This window comes from Toxoplasma gondii, chromosome XII, assembly GCF_000006565.2.
Source record: "Toxoplasma gondii ME49 chromosome XII, whole genome shotgun sequence".
Classification (NCBI taxonomy): Eukaryota; Apicomplexa; class Conoidasida; order Eucoccidiorida; family Sarcocystidae; genus Toxoplasma; species Toxoplasma gondii.
Genome location: NC_031480.1, coordinates 4,606,025 through 4,621,933, shown reverse-complemented (window position 1 = coordinate 4,621,933; position 15,909 = coordinate 4,606,025). Strand labels below are relative to the sequence as shown.

Genomic DNA, 15,909 nt, shown 5'->3' with positions numbered 1-15,909 from the left:
TAACTCTGTTCCCCGGTCAGACGACCAGGGGAACTTTTTTTGTAACAGTTCTGTGAAACAAATCTGGATCCCAGGTAACTGCGTGGTGGTGACATATGAATTCGCATTCAAAAAGAAAATCGACTCTGAGTTTGTGCTTCGCTGCGCGTTCGATGCGTGCCTATGCGGAGACGGCGCTCGCTGCCACGTTCCCGTTGGGAAGAACGGCCAGACTGGTGGTATGATTCCACGAGGCCAGTGGTCGTCAATTCGTGTACAACCCGTTTTAGTAAGTTCGGATCCATAATGAAGCAGTCTCTTAAAACGCTCGTGAAGAGCCACATGAGTTACTCGGCTGATCTGGCCATTCCCATCTGGCAGCGTGCTGATAGTGGCACACTGGCAATTGGCTGCAGGATCTCTAAATGTCAAGAAGCTTTCTTTGTACAAGTCGGGCTACGGAGAACTTTGCCTCAATCGACACTCTTAAAGAAGCAGTTAATGTTTCCTCTCATGTAGCGTAACTGTGAACCACCACCTCAATGGTGCAATTCCGATTCATCAACCCGGCTGCAGGTTGGTATGGTATTCCATGGACTCTCGACTCCAGTCTTGACGACGGAGTCAGTACGAGGTGCAAAAATGAATATCTCCTTTCTTTTTTAGGCGTCATATTTATTGAGAAGTGGGAATTTTTTGGAGGAGAGTTAAAAGATGAAAGTACTGTGTCAGTCCGGCGTGGGCGTCCGAATAACCAAAAGGGGACGCCAGAGAACGCGGCAAGCTGCCACGTAGTTTGCGACAGCTGCGTATTTCCCTCTGACAATTGGCAGTTCAAGAAACGATGTGAAAAAAAAGTGAAGCTGGTTCCCTTGTTATACTCTGAGGATGTAAATGGCTCTTTCCGCCGGCGAAAAGCTCGGTGTCAGTGTTGGAGCAAGTGTCAGAAAAAAGTAACAGAATCGTAGAAGCACTTGACTTTCAATGCTTCAGATACAAGTGGATTAACTGGGACCGGATATTCATGCATGCGGCAAGACAGGTGAATTGGAACAGAGTTGTACTGACGTATTCGAAAATAACTGCTCCCTCTTCGATGTGGCCGATGTGAAAGCTTAACGCTACGGCAGCACGAAAGGCGAAAGCGCCCTAAGTGCTCCCGTTTCCTTGATTGATACTACGTCTCTTTGCTTCCAAGTTTAATAACTACCTCTTTTGATATCTCAGCTTTCCGCAGCTACAGGGGTGTCACGTGTGCCAATTGCAACTTGTAGAGCTTTACGGTGCTGATTTTAGAAAGTGTGAATGAAACATCCCATACACTCAGCGCACCCCGCAACTGCTACGAATGGAAGAATGAACATCTCAAGAATGGAAGAAAGACTGACTAACACGCCACTTGTCGGCAGGGCATGCAGAGATGTGAAGATCACCAGGGTGAGAGTGGCGATTTCCAGAGAGTGGCACAGATCGTGGGTGAAACAAACCAGCCTGATGTACTGTCCACGAGGACGTTGTGGACGCCAGTTAGGCAAGCATGCTGTCGCAATCTCAGAAGATAACAGTCGATGTCTGCTTCGAACTCTCATTTCAAATAATAAAGACGTTCAAGCACGGAACTCTGCGCAGACGCATCCCCATCAAGAATAACCGAGTACCTTCCGATGCATTTAAGCAGACCAATCACGCTGCCTCGTGTAACGACGGTGGCAGGCTTTTCTCGAACCGCGCTCTCGAAGTACGAGGAATCGTGTTGTTTGAACGAGTGACACTCTTGCTTCAGAGGGCAGAGAATGCCACGAAGTCGATTGATTGGACAGTGCTGCAGTGGTTATCAGAACTTGATTGACAACGAATCGAAAATAAAACATGCTTTTGTTGTGTGACGAGAATTCGAGTATTTGACAGGGGACGCGTTGTTGTGCCTCTGATCGATCTCCATTTGGGTTCCCGATGACGTGACACGGATACAGGCTTGCTGCCTTCAGTGCAGCTTGCAGCAATGGAAGGTTTAATTTTCAGTGGCACATGAACTGGACGCTCGCCGTCTCAAGTTGTGAAGGGCAGACTCGAAAGCGTGGCCAGTTCATGCCATAGCATGAGTTCAGTTCTACCGTGAAATCCTCCTCATTTCCTTGAAATGCCCTCTGCTCTTTTCTGTTCTCTGTGGGCAACTAATTGTTGTCAGTCAAATGCTCTTGCCTAAAAAAAAACCTAGGTTTTCGTAAAGACCCCATTCAATATCTACCCCGTGGAAATATCTTGACTGAGGCTGGCATACCGCTTTGTTTGCCACAGTCTTTCTAACCGCCTTTGTTCAGTGTTTTGTAGCTGCTGCCGAGGAGTTGTAAACTACGGAACTTCAAAATTGGGAGCGAGTATGGGCATGAAGAAACTGTGGTAGATGAAGGGGTTAGTGTTATTGTGTGACGGGGGCACAGATTCACCAGATATACGACAGGCACGTCGAGCGGCTACAGCCTTGTGTATCTCGGAAGGCGTGTTACGTGTTCGAAATTTTGCCCGACATCGTCAATGCTGCATCGCCGTTGCGCCTCATGCAGTCGCCAGCTCTCAGTACTACTCTAAATTCTAGAGCAATGAGGCAAACAAGTGGTAATACATGACGGGTTTGTCAAGTGCGAACGAATGCACGCAAGAGAAGACAGAACCCAGCACGTGCATCTCATCGAATTTCCCAGCGTCCGCAAGTGGGCACCGTGCCACGCCATCCGTAGCTACGGATCCACTGGAAAGCATACCTTCTTTGAGAATCCGACCCACGTGCATTATCTTACCACATTTCCCACTCACCCACTGTCAGACACTTAACTGGGAGCGCTGACGCGATCGCTGGCGGTGAACATTTTCTCTGGCAGACAGCGGAGTTGACCTGGACTGGAACTCATGTTTTCCGACATGTTTGCCAGCGCGACAAGGGCCGCTGCCTTTTCTGGCAGCTCTACAAACTCCAGCGCAGACTTCTCCTGTCAGCCCAAAAGATGCCAACACGCTGGTTTTGCCGGTGGGGTTTACAAACGAGAGCGCCCTCGACACTCGCATCGCAAGTTGGTCCGTCTTGCCTAGGTGCCCTTTGCTCACGGAACCCTCGTTTCGTCCTGTCGCGTCTCCCCGTCGCCCGATCGGCGCCCGATGATAGGACTCCCCTCAACCACGAGGTGCTTTGTACGAGAGCCGGTTACATGCGAACCTTTTCAGAGACACCGCCCGCGCGGGATAGGCACGTCGCACCCACTTACAGCTGTTGTGATGGTGCCCTACACACTGTGTACACTTCCCAGGGTGTGGTGAACAGTCTTGGCCATTTCGAGTAAAATTTTCAGCGGCAATTCCACGTTTTTTTTTCCTGGGAAGGGGGCCAAGTTCATTTTGCCTAATATCGTGTGCATTGCGTGCATTTCCCCAAGGAAAACTACTGCGTTCCCTCCAAACTCACCAACGTTCTCGCGCCGATCGCACGTTCCGCTGGGGGTAATTTGCAAGCAGGGCACACTGTGTGCGGTTGTGTCTGAGGGGGGTGAATCATGACGATTGGTCGTGGACGAGCAGCCGGGGCTGCCCCGGCTACTTGGCAACGGGAGGTTGGAGTGCATCCGACGAAGGCTTTTTTGTAATGGAAGTACGTGGGATCTGGACACTCTGACTCCATTTATCCCGCCAAATCGTTTCCCTCTGGTGCCTCTGGTCCACTTTTTCTTTGCAACTCTGACAGCGACTTGCCGGCCTCGCCGTGGCCGTCCTCAACTTGTGTGGTCTCCCGACACCACTTGCCGGCCACTGGTGGGCGCACTTCCCATCCAGCTATTGCTACCATCGCTTACCACACTTCTGCTCTGTTTCGTGCCCACGCGCTCTAACTCGGAGGTACTTGAATGTTTACTCTGAAACAGGACGGAACAGCAGCGGGACAAAATCAAAGGTGCGCAAAGCGATTTTTACGTTTTCGCTCCGCTTTAACATCTGACTTTGCTTTGCGGACCTACGCGTCGCTGGACTGGTGTCAGCTTCGATGTGTTTCTGCCTCTGTCCACCACGTCCAAACCCGCGTGCCCTCAACCAGGCTTTTGCACGACCGTTGCTTCGCAATCGAGCAATGCAGTGCAACGGGCATTCCAGTGTCTTTCCTTTCTGTGGGGCCAGCCATCCACGTGCGCAGTGCTTTCGTGTTGTTCGTCGCAATCACAGCGACTTCCTCGTTCTTCGCCCATGATTGCGGTGTAAGGACACCGTGGTCACTGCGACCTCCTCTACCACGCCGGACTGCGCGCGCGTCTCGCGCGCGCTACTTCTTGGAACTTGTGCAGCTCGCTCTCATCCTGTCGCCTTCCAGACCGTGCGAACCGATATTGCAAGAGTTTCACGAACGATACGGACAAATCAGTTTAAATTCATGGCTCTACGCTGCGGTACCATGCTGGATACCCTGCGACTGGTGCGTTTGCTTTCCGTAATGTTTTGCGTCTTGCCAGTACGGTGGCGAACAGCGCCGTAATTTTTCCGCAACTATAAAGAACAGCTCTCTCGGTGAATCTGCGCAAGAGGTACCGCACGGACTTTCCATCGGAGCTTCAAGTGTCCAAACCCTCTCTCTTGCGAAGAGCCGTCTCTAATATTTCAGGGAAAATCATTCGAACGCTCAATTGCCGCACTTAGTATCGCGGATTTCTCGTCCCGAGTAAGGGAGAATAGTACGCTTTGTGCGTCCGGCTTGCGTTTAATCTGAGACAGCTGGAATTTTGGAAGATGGTTCCAGCTTCCTTCTTCGCCTTCTCTCTATTTCCGTGAATGGACTCTAGGGAATGTCTGGTGAATGACGAACGTTTTCCAATCTAGACAGTTGGACGACGGGTCCAGTCCCGGGCGTTGTCCTTGAACTTGTCTAAGCTGGCGAGTTCGCTTCTCTGGGCAGTTCTCTCCTGCTTCGCCTCGTTCTTTCTACTCTTTTAGTGTCATCGCGCGTGCCGCATCAACCGGAAAAGAGCGTGCGATGACCCGGATATTTGCCGTGACGTCGCTCTGCACGGCCCCTCGAAGGATTGTTTTGTTCAGATCCCTCGACCCTTCGACACGCGTCGCAACCGCGTACGCTGGTTTTTTGACTGACGGCTCTTAGACGGCGGTCGCAAGGCATCCGCGTACCGCAGACGACTTCATCCGAAAGGACGAGACGGGTTTCCCTCGCCGTGATCCCGAGACAGGAAACCTTTTTTATTTAAGCATCGGTCCTCACCATGCTTTCCGCAGCGCAACAGCGGCAGCTGCTGCAATGCGACTGGCGGACGCAAGGCCTCCAAAAGGAGGAAGGGCGGTCCTGCTGGTATGCACACCACCTCCAGCAGCACCAGTTGATTCCCTTCGACGCACAGGCGGTCCAGGAAGCGCACCACGGTCAGAACGAGTCTCAAGCCTCTGGGAGCATGCGTGTGCACGCTCCAGCTTCTAAAAGCGAGGCACCCTCTGGCACAGCTTCGTCTCAGTCGCACTTGTCTGGCCAGTTCGAAGCGAGGCAGGAGGGTTTGCCGGCACGCGCCGCCAGTTACTCCGTTCAAGAAGACCAGACCGAGCACCAGGCCGCTCTTCGCGACCCGCGCCAAGAGTTCCAGACTCTCCATTTCCTCAACTCCTCGGGCGCCCCCGCCATGAGTCCGGACGAGTACATCATGCGCCAGCAGATTTTCCAGCAGCAACAGCAGCTTCATCACCTGCATGCGCAAGGTTTCCCCCACGCTCTCCACTCCTCTGCTCCGGCACAGCATGCGCACATCCCGTCGGTTCTAAGCGGGACCGAAAACCCCCAGGGACTTCTTCACCAGTACGAGGCGTTCCCTCTCACGCGTGGAGGTGGAGACGGAGGCACTCCGTCCCGCAGCGATAACGAGGGCAGATCGTCGCACGAGTTGAGCCTCTCAGACACTTCGAGGACGAACGGGTACGGGGTCGGCAGCGAAGACTTTCGGGCAGGGTCGACTGCCCCGCATGCACCGGAGACCCAAGGCCTCCCCACCCTGGGGAGACCCGCAGACACAGCGGACGCGAGGGGTCCTTCAGACCACGGGTACTCTGACGCATCGCATGGATCGTCTCCTCTGAAAGAGCTAGAAGCCTCTTCTGCCCCAGCGTGGAGCTCTTCTCAAGGCGGCGCGTGCACATCACAACCGCTGTGTCAGGCGACTGCAACCTCGGCTTCGCGTCACTTTTCAGAAGACCAGCAGGGCTGTGGAGGCTTGTCCGGTGTCCCGAGTCACGAAGCCCCTTCGGGGAGTTCCGAGAGCGGCGCGGTGGGATCTGCCGCTTCGGACCACGCCTCGCTTTCGTCATACTCGGGGGAGCCCGGAAGCTTCTCGGGGGGCACTGCCCCGTGCTTTCCCCAATCCGGAAGCAATGGGACTGTCGGGCCGAACCTGATGTTTCAACCCCCGCCATCGAGCGTGTCGACGGGGTATGGACAACAGTTTGTCGCTTCGGGTCGGTTTCTCGTGGGAGGATATCCCCCCCAGACGCAGGCCTGCGCGGGGGGAGGGTACGGGCCTCCCGGATTTCTCAACCAGTTCGGTGCCCCCTATAGTCCTCACCTTATGCACCCCTACGCGCATCTGCCACCGCACCAACTGTCTCCGTTCGCCACGTCGCAGCAAAACAATGGCAGTCAGATGGATTTCTCGTTTTCGCTTCCCGGGGCATCTGGCGCCCCTCCGGACGTCTCGCAAACCTCGCAAAGCTTCCCGAGTCTCGTGTCTGCATCGTTGCATCATCCCGCGCACCTCCTGCCCTTTCAGGGCCCGTCCACGCCGACCAGGAGGCCCCCAGGGGGCGCGGGGCCTTCCTCCCGGCGCGCACAGAAACGACCGAGTTTCCTAGCCACCGGGACGCCTTCAACCACCTGCTCGCCGCCCTTCAACGCAGACTCGCTCCTGATTTCGGCGTCCACGGGCCTGCCCTCGGAGGCGTCTTCGCTGTACTCTGGCAGTCGACGGTCGTCGGCGCACTCTGCATTAGGCGTCCGTGACTCGGGCAGCGTCGCCGCGACCCAGGAAAGACTCCTTTTCGACGAAACGGGAACCTTCGCCACCTGCACTCCGGGCTCGAGCCACTCGCGCAGAAGTTCGAAAACTGCGGGAAACGCGCGCGAACTCGCAAGAGGAGGGGCGAACGTTGACGGCTCGGGAAAGGCCTCTTTCACCTGGACAGGAGCTGCGACGCGGGCCTCTCTCGCCGGAGAGACTTTGCCGGGGACGGAATCAGGGGCGACGGTGTCGGGGAAAAGTGCAGTCGGAAAAGCAGGAGCTGGAAAGGAGACAGCAGTCACGGGTGCAACTGGAAATCTACGCGGACCCTATGCCGTCTTCGCCACGCAAATCGCCGTCCCGCCTCCGCCCGAACTCGAAGAAGCATGTCAACGCCTCGCAGAGGTAAGGCTCCTCAACTTTGTTCTATATTTCCAGTACCGAATATTTAGTCTTTACAGTCAAGGCTACTGGGTTAGTCGTTCCTGTCTGATGCCTTAACTTCCGCATCCCTTGAGAGAGGTCAGCGGTGGGCAACGAAGACCCATCTCATAAAACGAGTGCTGGCTGTTCGATGTTTCGTTATAGACTTATACAGCTTTTTCAAGGACTCTACAGTGAACATCAGTTCCACTAATACCCGCATTTATACAAACGACATATGTATATTATATATATATATATATATATGGGTGTGCTGGTCTATGAGGAAGCAGAGTCGATAAGCAAACTTAGATCAGTTGAAGGTGCAGGTGAAGTGTGTGTCGTTTTTCGGGTACCGGTTGGTTTGAGGAGTATCAACTATACCAGTTAAATTTGAATCTCTGTGTTCTGCGTACACAGCGAAGGATCCCTTCAGTGTTATGCTTCGTTCTACATCGCAAATGAAGGGCGCAGCTACTGAGCTAGATCATTTATCGTTCTTCTTCGACTATAAGGCGACACTGTCTCTGTCGCAGTCTATGGCTGTCTTGTGGAAACAGTGTGAAGGTGAAGCAGAATGTGCGAACATGTCCTAGATGAATGAGAGCTTCTGCCCTTTTCTGCCATCTGTTTCGTGGAGATTTGTGTTCCATCCCCTTAACTGTTATCTCGTAGATCTTACGTCCCCTCTCTGTTCTTGTTATTTTGGCTTGAATGCTCTGTTATAGATCTGAAGTATCATTGTTTTGTTTCTTCTCTTTTCAATTTGTGGCTGTCGACGTGATTGCCCATCTGTGTTTTTGTTTTTCCATCTGGTACTGTCTCCTGTTATTTTCTTTTTCAGCTCAAGGCACAGCCTTTGATTCAGCAGTGGTTGGACAGTCGAGACGTGAGCTGGAGTTTTGCATTCGCCCTCGTTTTCAACGCGAGGCTGGCGGCTGGAAGTGTCAACGTGAACGTCCGCTGGGCCCGGGAGCCCACAGTGGTCGGCGGTGCCTTCCTTGTCGGCAAAGGGAAGACCTACAGCTGGCGGTGAGTCTAGAAAGATCGCGTCTCAAGATCCGGGCTGCATGTGCAGGCCAAAAAAGAAGTGCCGTTACTTCAGTTTCCATTGAAACCAGATAATCTATTTCTATAACGTGTAACAGCGAATACTCAATGTTCGTGATGCCGCGTTTGTACTGAGGAAAGGAGGAAGTTCTTGTTCGAAACCTTCACCGTTGCACTCCGGGCCTCAGGGTTGTCGGACTGCTGTTTGTAGCACCTCACGGTGATAGTTGGTTTCTCGATGTCTCGCTGTGACACACACCACACAGAACAAACGGAGAAGCGTGCTCTAGGTGTCGACTCGGGGAGTTGGGAGGCGGAGGCATTGGAAGAAAGGGAACGGTCGAGGTCAAAGGTGTGTAAAATAGGTCCGAAAGGAGATAACGGGAGGGTGAGAAGCGGCGCCGTTGTTGCGCCTTCAGAGCGAAGTACCGACGAGAGATCTTGCATCCCTGAGGGTAGCTTGGTTTAACAACATCGAAGCAACATGGAACATGAGAAGTCAGATGCTCTCTCCTGGTTGTTATGTGCGACTCAGGCGTGCGCCGCAGGAGGCGAGTCCACACATCATTTTGCAGTGTTTCGAGGCCGCATGCAAAGAAAGACAAAAAACGTTTGGCCGCTCGCAGCACGTCGATGACTATTTGGCAGTTCTCAAGACTGACCTCGCAACGGGTAAGCAGCCGAGGCGCCTTCCACGGAACGAAGATGACGGACGCATTTAGAGTGGTATCGGAGTGCTCCTTTGTGGTCTGTCTGTGTCTCTCTGTGTCTACGGATATAGGCGTATTTACATGCACTTCTCTGGGGTGATGTCAGAGTACCTTTTCGTGGTCGGTGTGCGTGAGTTTTTCTCTGTGTCTCCGTATCGCCAGAGATGTGTGCATGTATATTCAAAGGCATTTATGGGTGTGTCCGGACGCATTGTCGGCTCTATGTCTTTTTCTCTGCGTGGAACAGTATTGGGACCCTCGCGACTGTGCACGCTTTGAACGTGTCTTCTGTCTTGTTTTTTTTTCGCTTCTTTCTTGGTGTCGCTCTCCGTTGTTGCCGCCTTCACGTGCGAGACATGTGCTCTCGTACTGGCTTTTCACAGCCCCATGTAGGCAGGCAGTTGAATGCTCTGGCTCAGTCAGCGATTTCGCTGCCCGGGTCGTCGGAAAATTCCCGCTTCCACTCCTTCCTTTGCGCGCGTGCATTTGGGCTTGTTCTCCGGAGTTCTTTGCCGGCCAGACGCGCTCCTCACTCGCACCACATGCGTGTGGTGTCGTGCCGTTTCTTCTTTCCTGCAGCTTGGAGACTGGACGCCGAGGGTCTGCAACAAGCGGCAGACTCTCTGGTTGCTTTGCACGGGCTAGACATTTTCTGTGGCTTGCCGGTGACGTCGAAACAGGTGAAGGATCTGCTGTTCTTCGACCCGCATGCAAACTGTTTTTCTCTCGCGCCAGAGAGTCCGCCGCTGCCGCCTCTCCACTTCTTCTTTCCTGGCTCGCAAGACTCGGACCTGGCCTCCGACCTCGTGTTGGGAATAACGAAGGAAACGGCGGCGCTGGCGGCACCCGACAGCGTCCACTCCTCCGCGCCGCCGTCTCCCTCAGGCGACGTGCAGGGCTTCGGCATGCGGTGCACATACACCTTCCGGTGCCCGGCGCCCGACTGCCTCGGTTTGCTTTACACGCTGAATCGGGTCCGTCTGTTTTGTCTGAACGCGAAACTACGGTCGTCGGCTGCGGGGCCTTCGAGCGAGGCTGTGGACTCGAACGCGGGCTTCGAGTGTGCGCCAGCGACTGCATGCTCTCGAGTTCCTTTCTCGAGCGGCGGCCGCGCCGCAGCGGCCTTCCCCGCGAGCTTCAGTGGCGCCTTGCCTGCAGGTGTACATACACCCCACGCAGACTTCGGGGACGTGCCACACGCGCAGTTCTCAGGTTCTTTCTCGCGGTCAGGGTACCCCGAAGGCGTAGCGGCTGGAAGCGGTTTCGGAGGCAAGGGTGAGGAGCCGAGTCTCTCTTCGACCTTCGCCTCAGGGGCTCCCGGCGTCGCTACATGCGAAGCGGGACTGGATCCGGCGTCGCAGAAAGACAGAAGCCTGGAGGTCGCCGCCTTCTCACCCGACGCTTCTCTCGCCTTCGCGTCTTCGCCGCGACGCAGAACGAAGGAGAACCCCGAGGGTCCTTCACTGTATGAGAGGCTTGTGCACGACGGAGGCGAGTCGCTGCCATGTGCTGAGGCGCAGGAGTTCCAGGGGAGACCTGGCGGGGGGTTCGTCTCCTCACACGCTGTCCGAGACGCAGAACGCGAGTCGCAGGAACAGTCGCCCTCGAGCTGCGGTGTGCAAGCGAAACTCACAGCTGCATCAGCCCCGACGCGGTCGCTTCTTGACCAAGAAGAGGAGCGAGAGAGCACTCTGGGTGCTGCTCTCAAAGAAGGGAAACGCCTGCGTGTCGGCGGCCGCGATGAGGCGCGGACCCCCAGCGCGAGAGGCGAGAGGTCTGACGACGAGAAGGACGCTCTGTCCCCGAAGGAGGCGAGTCGTCTCGCGCAAACAAACGCAGGAGACAGAGAGGCTCCAGAGAGGCACCTCGAGAACTCTAGAGAAGTGACAGGCAGCTGTGGGGCCTCTGAGGGACTGGCGCCGGAACTTGCGGAGTTCGGGGACACTGAGGCACCGGGGTTCGAGGGCGAGAGACTCGACGGCATGGACAACGCCGACTTCTTCCAAGAGGAGACAAAAAGCGAGGAGCTCTCTGTCGGGGCGGCGGCGAGGCCATCGAGACGCGCTGCTTCTCGAGGGTACGCGAAGGCGAAGAAGAGAAGACGCCCGGCCCTTTCGAGCTCGCGGAGAAAGATGGTCCACTTCTCGGAGGCAGATGCAAGTGTCACCGAGGGTGGCCCGGACGCACAGGAGACTCTGGATGCTCCAGAAGTTGAATCTCAAGAGGCAGCGGAGATGCAAGAAGCATCTGTGCAGGATGAGGCCGACGCGAGAGAGAAGGACGATGAGGACTCGCTGTCTTCGGCGGGGACTGCGGGTCTCCCTCGCTACAGCGCCCCGAACTCGACGCTCAGCGGGTCCTCTCTCGCATTTCTCTCTTCGAGTTTGAAGGAGCCTTGCAGCGAACGAAAGATGGACTGCAGTGCAGCGTGGATGCCGGAGGAACAGGCAGACAGGCACTTGGAAGCCTTCTTTTCGGCGTGTGTAGACGCAGACCGGAAGCGCAATCGCGAAGAGACAGCCGGGGAGCACGCAGGAGGAGAGAACGAGCTGGACGCGGGCGAAGAGGCACCGTTTCTCAAGAGTCAGAGACGGCAGGAGGGAGAGTTTGTGGGAGTGAACGAGGGGGGATTGGAAACGTGTATGACCCATGTCCTCGAAAGAATCGAAGAAGGATGCGAAGACACAGAGAGCGACAGGGGGCAGCTCTCCGAAAGACACAGACGAGTGCATCCGGAAACCAGGCCTTCAGACGGAGGGCCTTTCTTTGAAGCAGGAATCGAGGAGGAGAGGCTCCATCTGCGAAGACTGAAAGACGAGGAAAAGGGGATGGAAGAAAACGCAGGACTACGCTTTCTCGACGACCCCAACACACCCAGCCTGTCGCCAGAGGACCCCGGATCCAGAGGAGCTTCGCGAGTCAGGGGAGAAGACGAAGAGAAGGGAGAAGACGAGGGAAGGAGGGGCGAAGAACAGAAAGAAGAAGGAAGCGGCAGAAGGCGACGCGACAGTCGAGCGCGAAGAGCACGTCGGTAGCTGCGAAAAGGCGACGTTCCCCACAAGATGTGGCTGGGCGGACCAGATTATGTTTTAAGTGAATGTTTCGTATTTTTGCATGCAGCTGTTGGTTTTTTAAGTCGTGGAATTGCTTTGAGTTCGTGTGATAACAGCGTGATGGTCAGAAAAACTGCGTCGGTATCTCGCCGGCAGTGGACGGCGCGGGGAGTGGAGCGAATCCAAGGGAGAGACGCGCGCCGAAAGAGAAGGGGAACGGGCGCATGCGTCAACGGTTGATGGGTCGCGGCTCCGAAGGGATTCAGAGCCTTCGGGGCAGGTTTCATGTCCCCTTGGGGTGTATGTATAGCAGACAGGCGAAGCGAGCAAACAGAAAGAGGCGAGCTGTCAACGGAGCGACAGCGGTGTGATCCGTCTGTTGGGAAAGCGAAGCCTACGCACTGACAACGCACGACGTCCGACTTTCTTCACAGGAGATACAGACTTGCGAGAGGCGATGTTCCATGCAAACATGCGCTCAGGCAGTTCTGAGTGAGAAACAGCGACGAGGCACATGTGGGCCTTCGAAGGCGCAGGCTCACGCGCATGACACTCAGAGAAGTCGTGTGCATGTTTTCTGTTGCACGCGTTCTGCATTTCGCGGGTCGTCGCGCGCTTTTATGGCTTTTTCGTCGTCGCCGTCCAGTTGAAGCGCCTCTCTGCCTCTGTGTCTCGTGTCCAGAGTTTGGGACATGGTTCCTTTTTTAGAGTTCTCGTCTCTCGCTTCGTCTCAGGTTCAAGAGACGAGAGAAGCGAAGAGAGCCAAGTGCCGAGACGCCGAGGGGGCCGCCATCCGATCCTTCAAGTCCTAACTGGTTGATGAAGATGAGCAACGAACGGAGGAAGAGAGAAGGACAGACGGAATTTACAGCGGAGAGGATGCCTTGGTCAACAGAGAGAGAGAGAAAAAAAGCAGTCTCTGACTGCTTTGTAGTGACACGGAGAGAGATCCAGGTTCTCGCGAACGAAGTCGCCGCGAAAATCAGTCAAGGTTCTCCAAGCGAGTTTCTATTTGGCAGCGAAGAAGACTAAAGGAAACCGAGGAAATGCGTGGATTTGAGCAGACGAAAAGAGTCTGGAAAAGCCGACGCTGCAAGGAAATGGTGCATTGTGTGTGAGAATGAAGAACTCCGAAACACAGGGAAAGGTGGAAGAGAAACGGAATGCGAGACACTTCGCCTCTTGCGTTCTGCAGGCACCTCCATGTGCTACAGGCTGCACAAGACGACAGGTGCAGCGCAATGCAGCATGTCAGGAGCGAGAGGCACAGCTCAGACTAACGAGAGAGAGAGAGAGCTTAGAAGCGAGAAGAAGCATGTCTCTTTCTTGCCTCTTTTGTCTCCGAAACGAAGTGCGAATTTTGAAAAATGAAGACTTTTATGCCGGTGAATCGGGTGGGTCTACCCCTGCGCACGTTGGAGTGCTTTGAATGCAAGGCACAGCAGGCGAGGAAAAAGTTGGGGTTCCCGGAAGACCCGAGTGAAGAAGTGAACTCCTGTGCAGTGCGCAGAGCTTCTTGGTTTTTCGAATGCTTTGCAGCTTTGTGTTTTTTTTCGTCCGTTTTCTCCGATTCGTGTCCGCCTCCAACAGCTCTCCCCCGGCCGAAGTGTGGTGCGAGGGGTCTGAGTGCTAAGAAAAAACCTCGCAACGAAAGGCCTCGAGCAGAGGCGCCAATCGAGAAAAACCCAGAAATGCATGCACCAATCAAGAAATCGTGCAAGACGCATGCAGGCCAAGTGTAGACGCTTCTGCATGCATGCACGAAGAGGTAGGGATATAGAGGTGGAGAGAGGTCGATATAAACAGATATGGTGGCGACACAGATGTTGAAAGATGTCGGTGGACGCAGAGAGAGAGCGATGTTGGTAGACACAGTAGATAGTTAGACAGTCATCCTGTAGGTAGACATAGGCAGGAGATCAGTACACATTAATGTAGATCGATTTTGGTAGACATACATCGTTTTCGACAACATGGATATCGCAGATAGACAGAAGCAGCTAGATGCATGCCGACCGCCAATGGCTCATGTAGGTTTAGATCGATGATTGCAGAAATCCCACAGTTCAGGCACATCTTCTGCACCGAGGGGTCCTTCGGTAGTGTTCTTTTAGCGGCGCGAGGAAGACCAGTGCGACTGGAAAAAGCATATACGCAGATGCGAAGCTCTGTATGAATTAAACGGGTCTACCGTGAGATTTCATCACTGAGTTTGAGCAAGTCACCAAGTAATAATGAATGATCAAGAACTGTGCAACGTATTCAGCATAACCACTACGGGTCGTCCAATGAGCACGCCTAGAACACAGCCGTTGTCGAAGTTTCATCGTTATTGATACGTCATTGCGAGTTGCTGAAAAACTCAAAGCAGCACAGTGACGAGATCGCACGTTAGCCCCGTTGAATAGTAGAATGATATGCTCGGAGATGCTGTAACCGTATTCCACGTGAATACAGGTAATATAGGTTCGTAAAAAGTACAGGTCCGTCGCGTTTTTATTTAAGTATTTGGTATGTTGTCTTTTAGCTTGGGAAGTGGTATGCTAACCTTCTTCTCACCTATGCTGGCGCTAACCGTATCGGACTGACCTCGTTTCAAAAGTGCAATTAGTGAAAGCTTCAGGAATTTCTTGAAAATCACGGCCCACTGGCAATGCGTAGGCTGCACAAGACTATTGGCCAGACAATTCTGACATGAAATTTCATCCCGTGGCCGATCTAACCACCGGAGTTCCGTGGACCTGATAAACAGCGGCCGCTGTCTTCCGTCCTGAAAAAGAGTCTTCGTCACTGGAAGAGTTCTTTGTTGAAAGCTGGCAACGCTTTTGATTTCAGGATCCAACGACAGTGACGCGTGCCTACAACGGCTGTGTTCTAAGTGCGCGAAACGGAAGACGCGTGAGTCTTTGACGAGGACTCCCTGGCGTTCGTCCGGTGGCTTTACTTTCTGCGCATCTGTCTAGATTTACAGGAAGGAGCGACCGTGGTTTTCCTGCAGACTTGCGATGTCTCGCACTCTGGTCCTGAAAGCTCTCTCCGCGTTAACTTCCCCGCTAAACACCCGTTTTCCTTGAACCATACTTCCCTTCTCAGGTTCCTTGGGTCTTGTTAGCTCACTCCGTGGATAGCGCCGCTTTCCTCTAGGGGGGGGGCGTGGAAGGGGGAAGACTCGAAGTGTAGCCAGTGGCTGGGTGACTGTTTGGATAAAATATAATACGATCTTATTGGTAAGAGTGGTCTTTCACCCGCAGGGGTGACTCGGGATTGCGTCTCACAGGCGTGTGCTTCGAAAGGAGCGTGCAGTCACAGAAACAAGACCCGCAACCGGGACTCGGAAAAGCCAAGACGCCGGCAGGCGTGAGAGAGACTTCGAGATCCCACGTTGCAGTGAGAGGATGCCTACCTTCAGGTCTTGTCTACTTGATGCTGCAGGCCTGGTGACTTGCATACGATGCGACGTTTCGCCTTCCAAGCAGATTTCACAGAAAAGCAAAATTCGTATGTTTCCTTGACAGCTAGCGCCGTGTTCTGACGCGCGAGAATTTCGAACCTCTTTGTTTACCCGATTCAAGTTCGACCATGTTAGCAACGCACAGTTACGAGGAAAGTTTTTGTAGAAGACAGGTACCCGCACAAAACGCGTTCCCTGCATCCCCCTGGCGCTTCAGC

The 15,909-nt window shown here is 54.1% G+C and overlaps 2 protein-coding genes across 2 annotated transcripts; one reads left to right on the top strand and one right to left on the bottom strand.

Annotated features, from left to right (window-relative positions):
• The first annotated feature begins 58 nt into the window (after nucleotides 1-58).
• On the top strand, nucleotides 59-13,958 carry TGME49_249540 (hypothetical protein). The gene is made up of 4 exons (XM_002367246.2): nucleotides 59-7,409; nucleotides 8,272-8,459; nucleotides 9,013-9,149; nucleotides 9,767-13,958. The coding sequence occupies exons 1-4, from the start codon at nucleotides 5,232-5,234 to the stop codon at nucleotides 12,220-12,222; spliced, it is 4,959 nt and encodes a 1,652-aa protein (XP_002367287.1). The 5' UTR covers nucleotides 59-5,231; the 3' UTR covers nucleotides 12,223-13,958.
• A 392-nt stretch (nucleotides 13,959-14,350) lies between these two features.
• TGME49_249535 (hypothetical protein) lies at nucleotides 14,351-15,892 on the bottom strand (the record flags this gene model as incomplete). Its single annotated transcript, XM_018780901.1, has 2 exons — nucleotides 14,351-14,377; nucleotides 15,644-15,892. 2 exons carry the CDS (start codon nucleotides 15,890-15,892, stop codon nucleotides 14,351-14,353), a joined length of 276 nt encoding a protein of 91 aa, XP_018635039.1.
• Nucleotides 15,893-15,909: the final 17 nt, after the last annotated feature.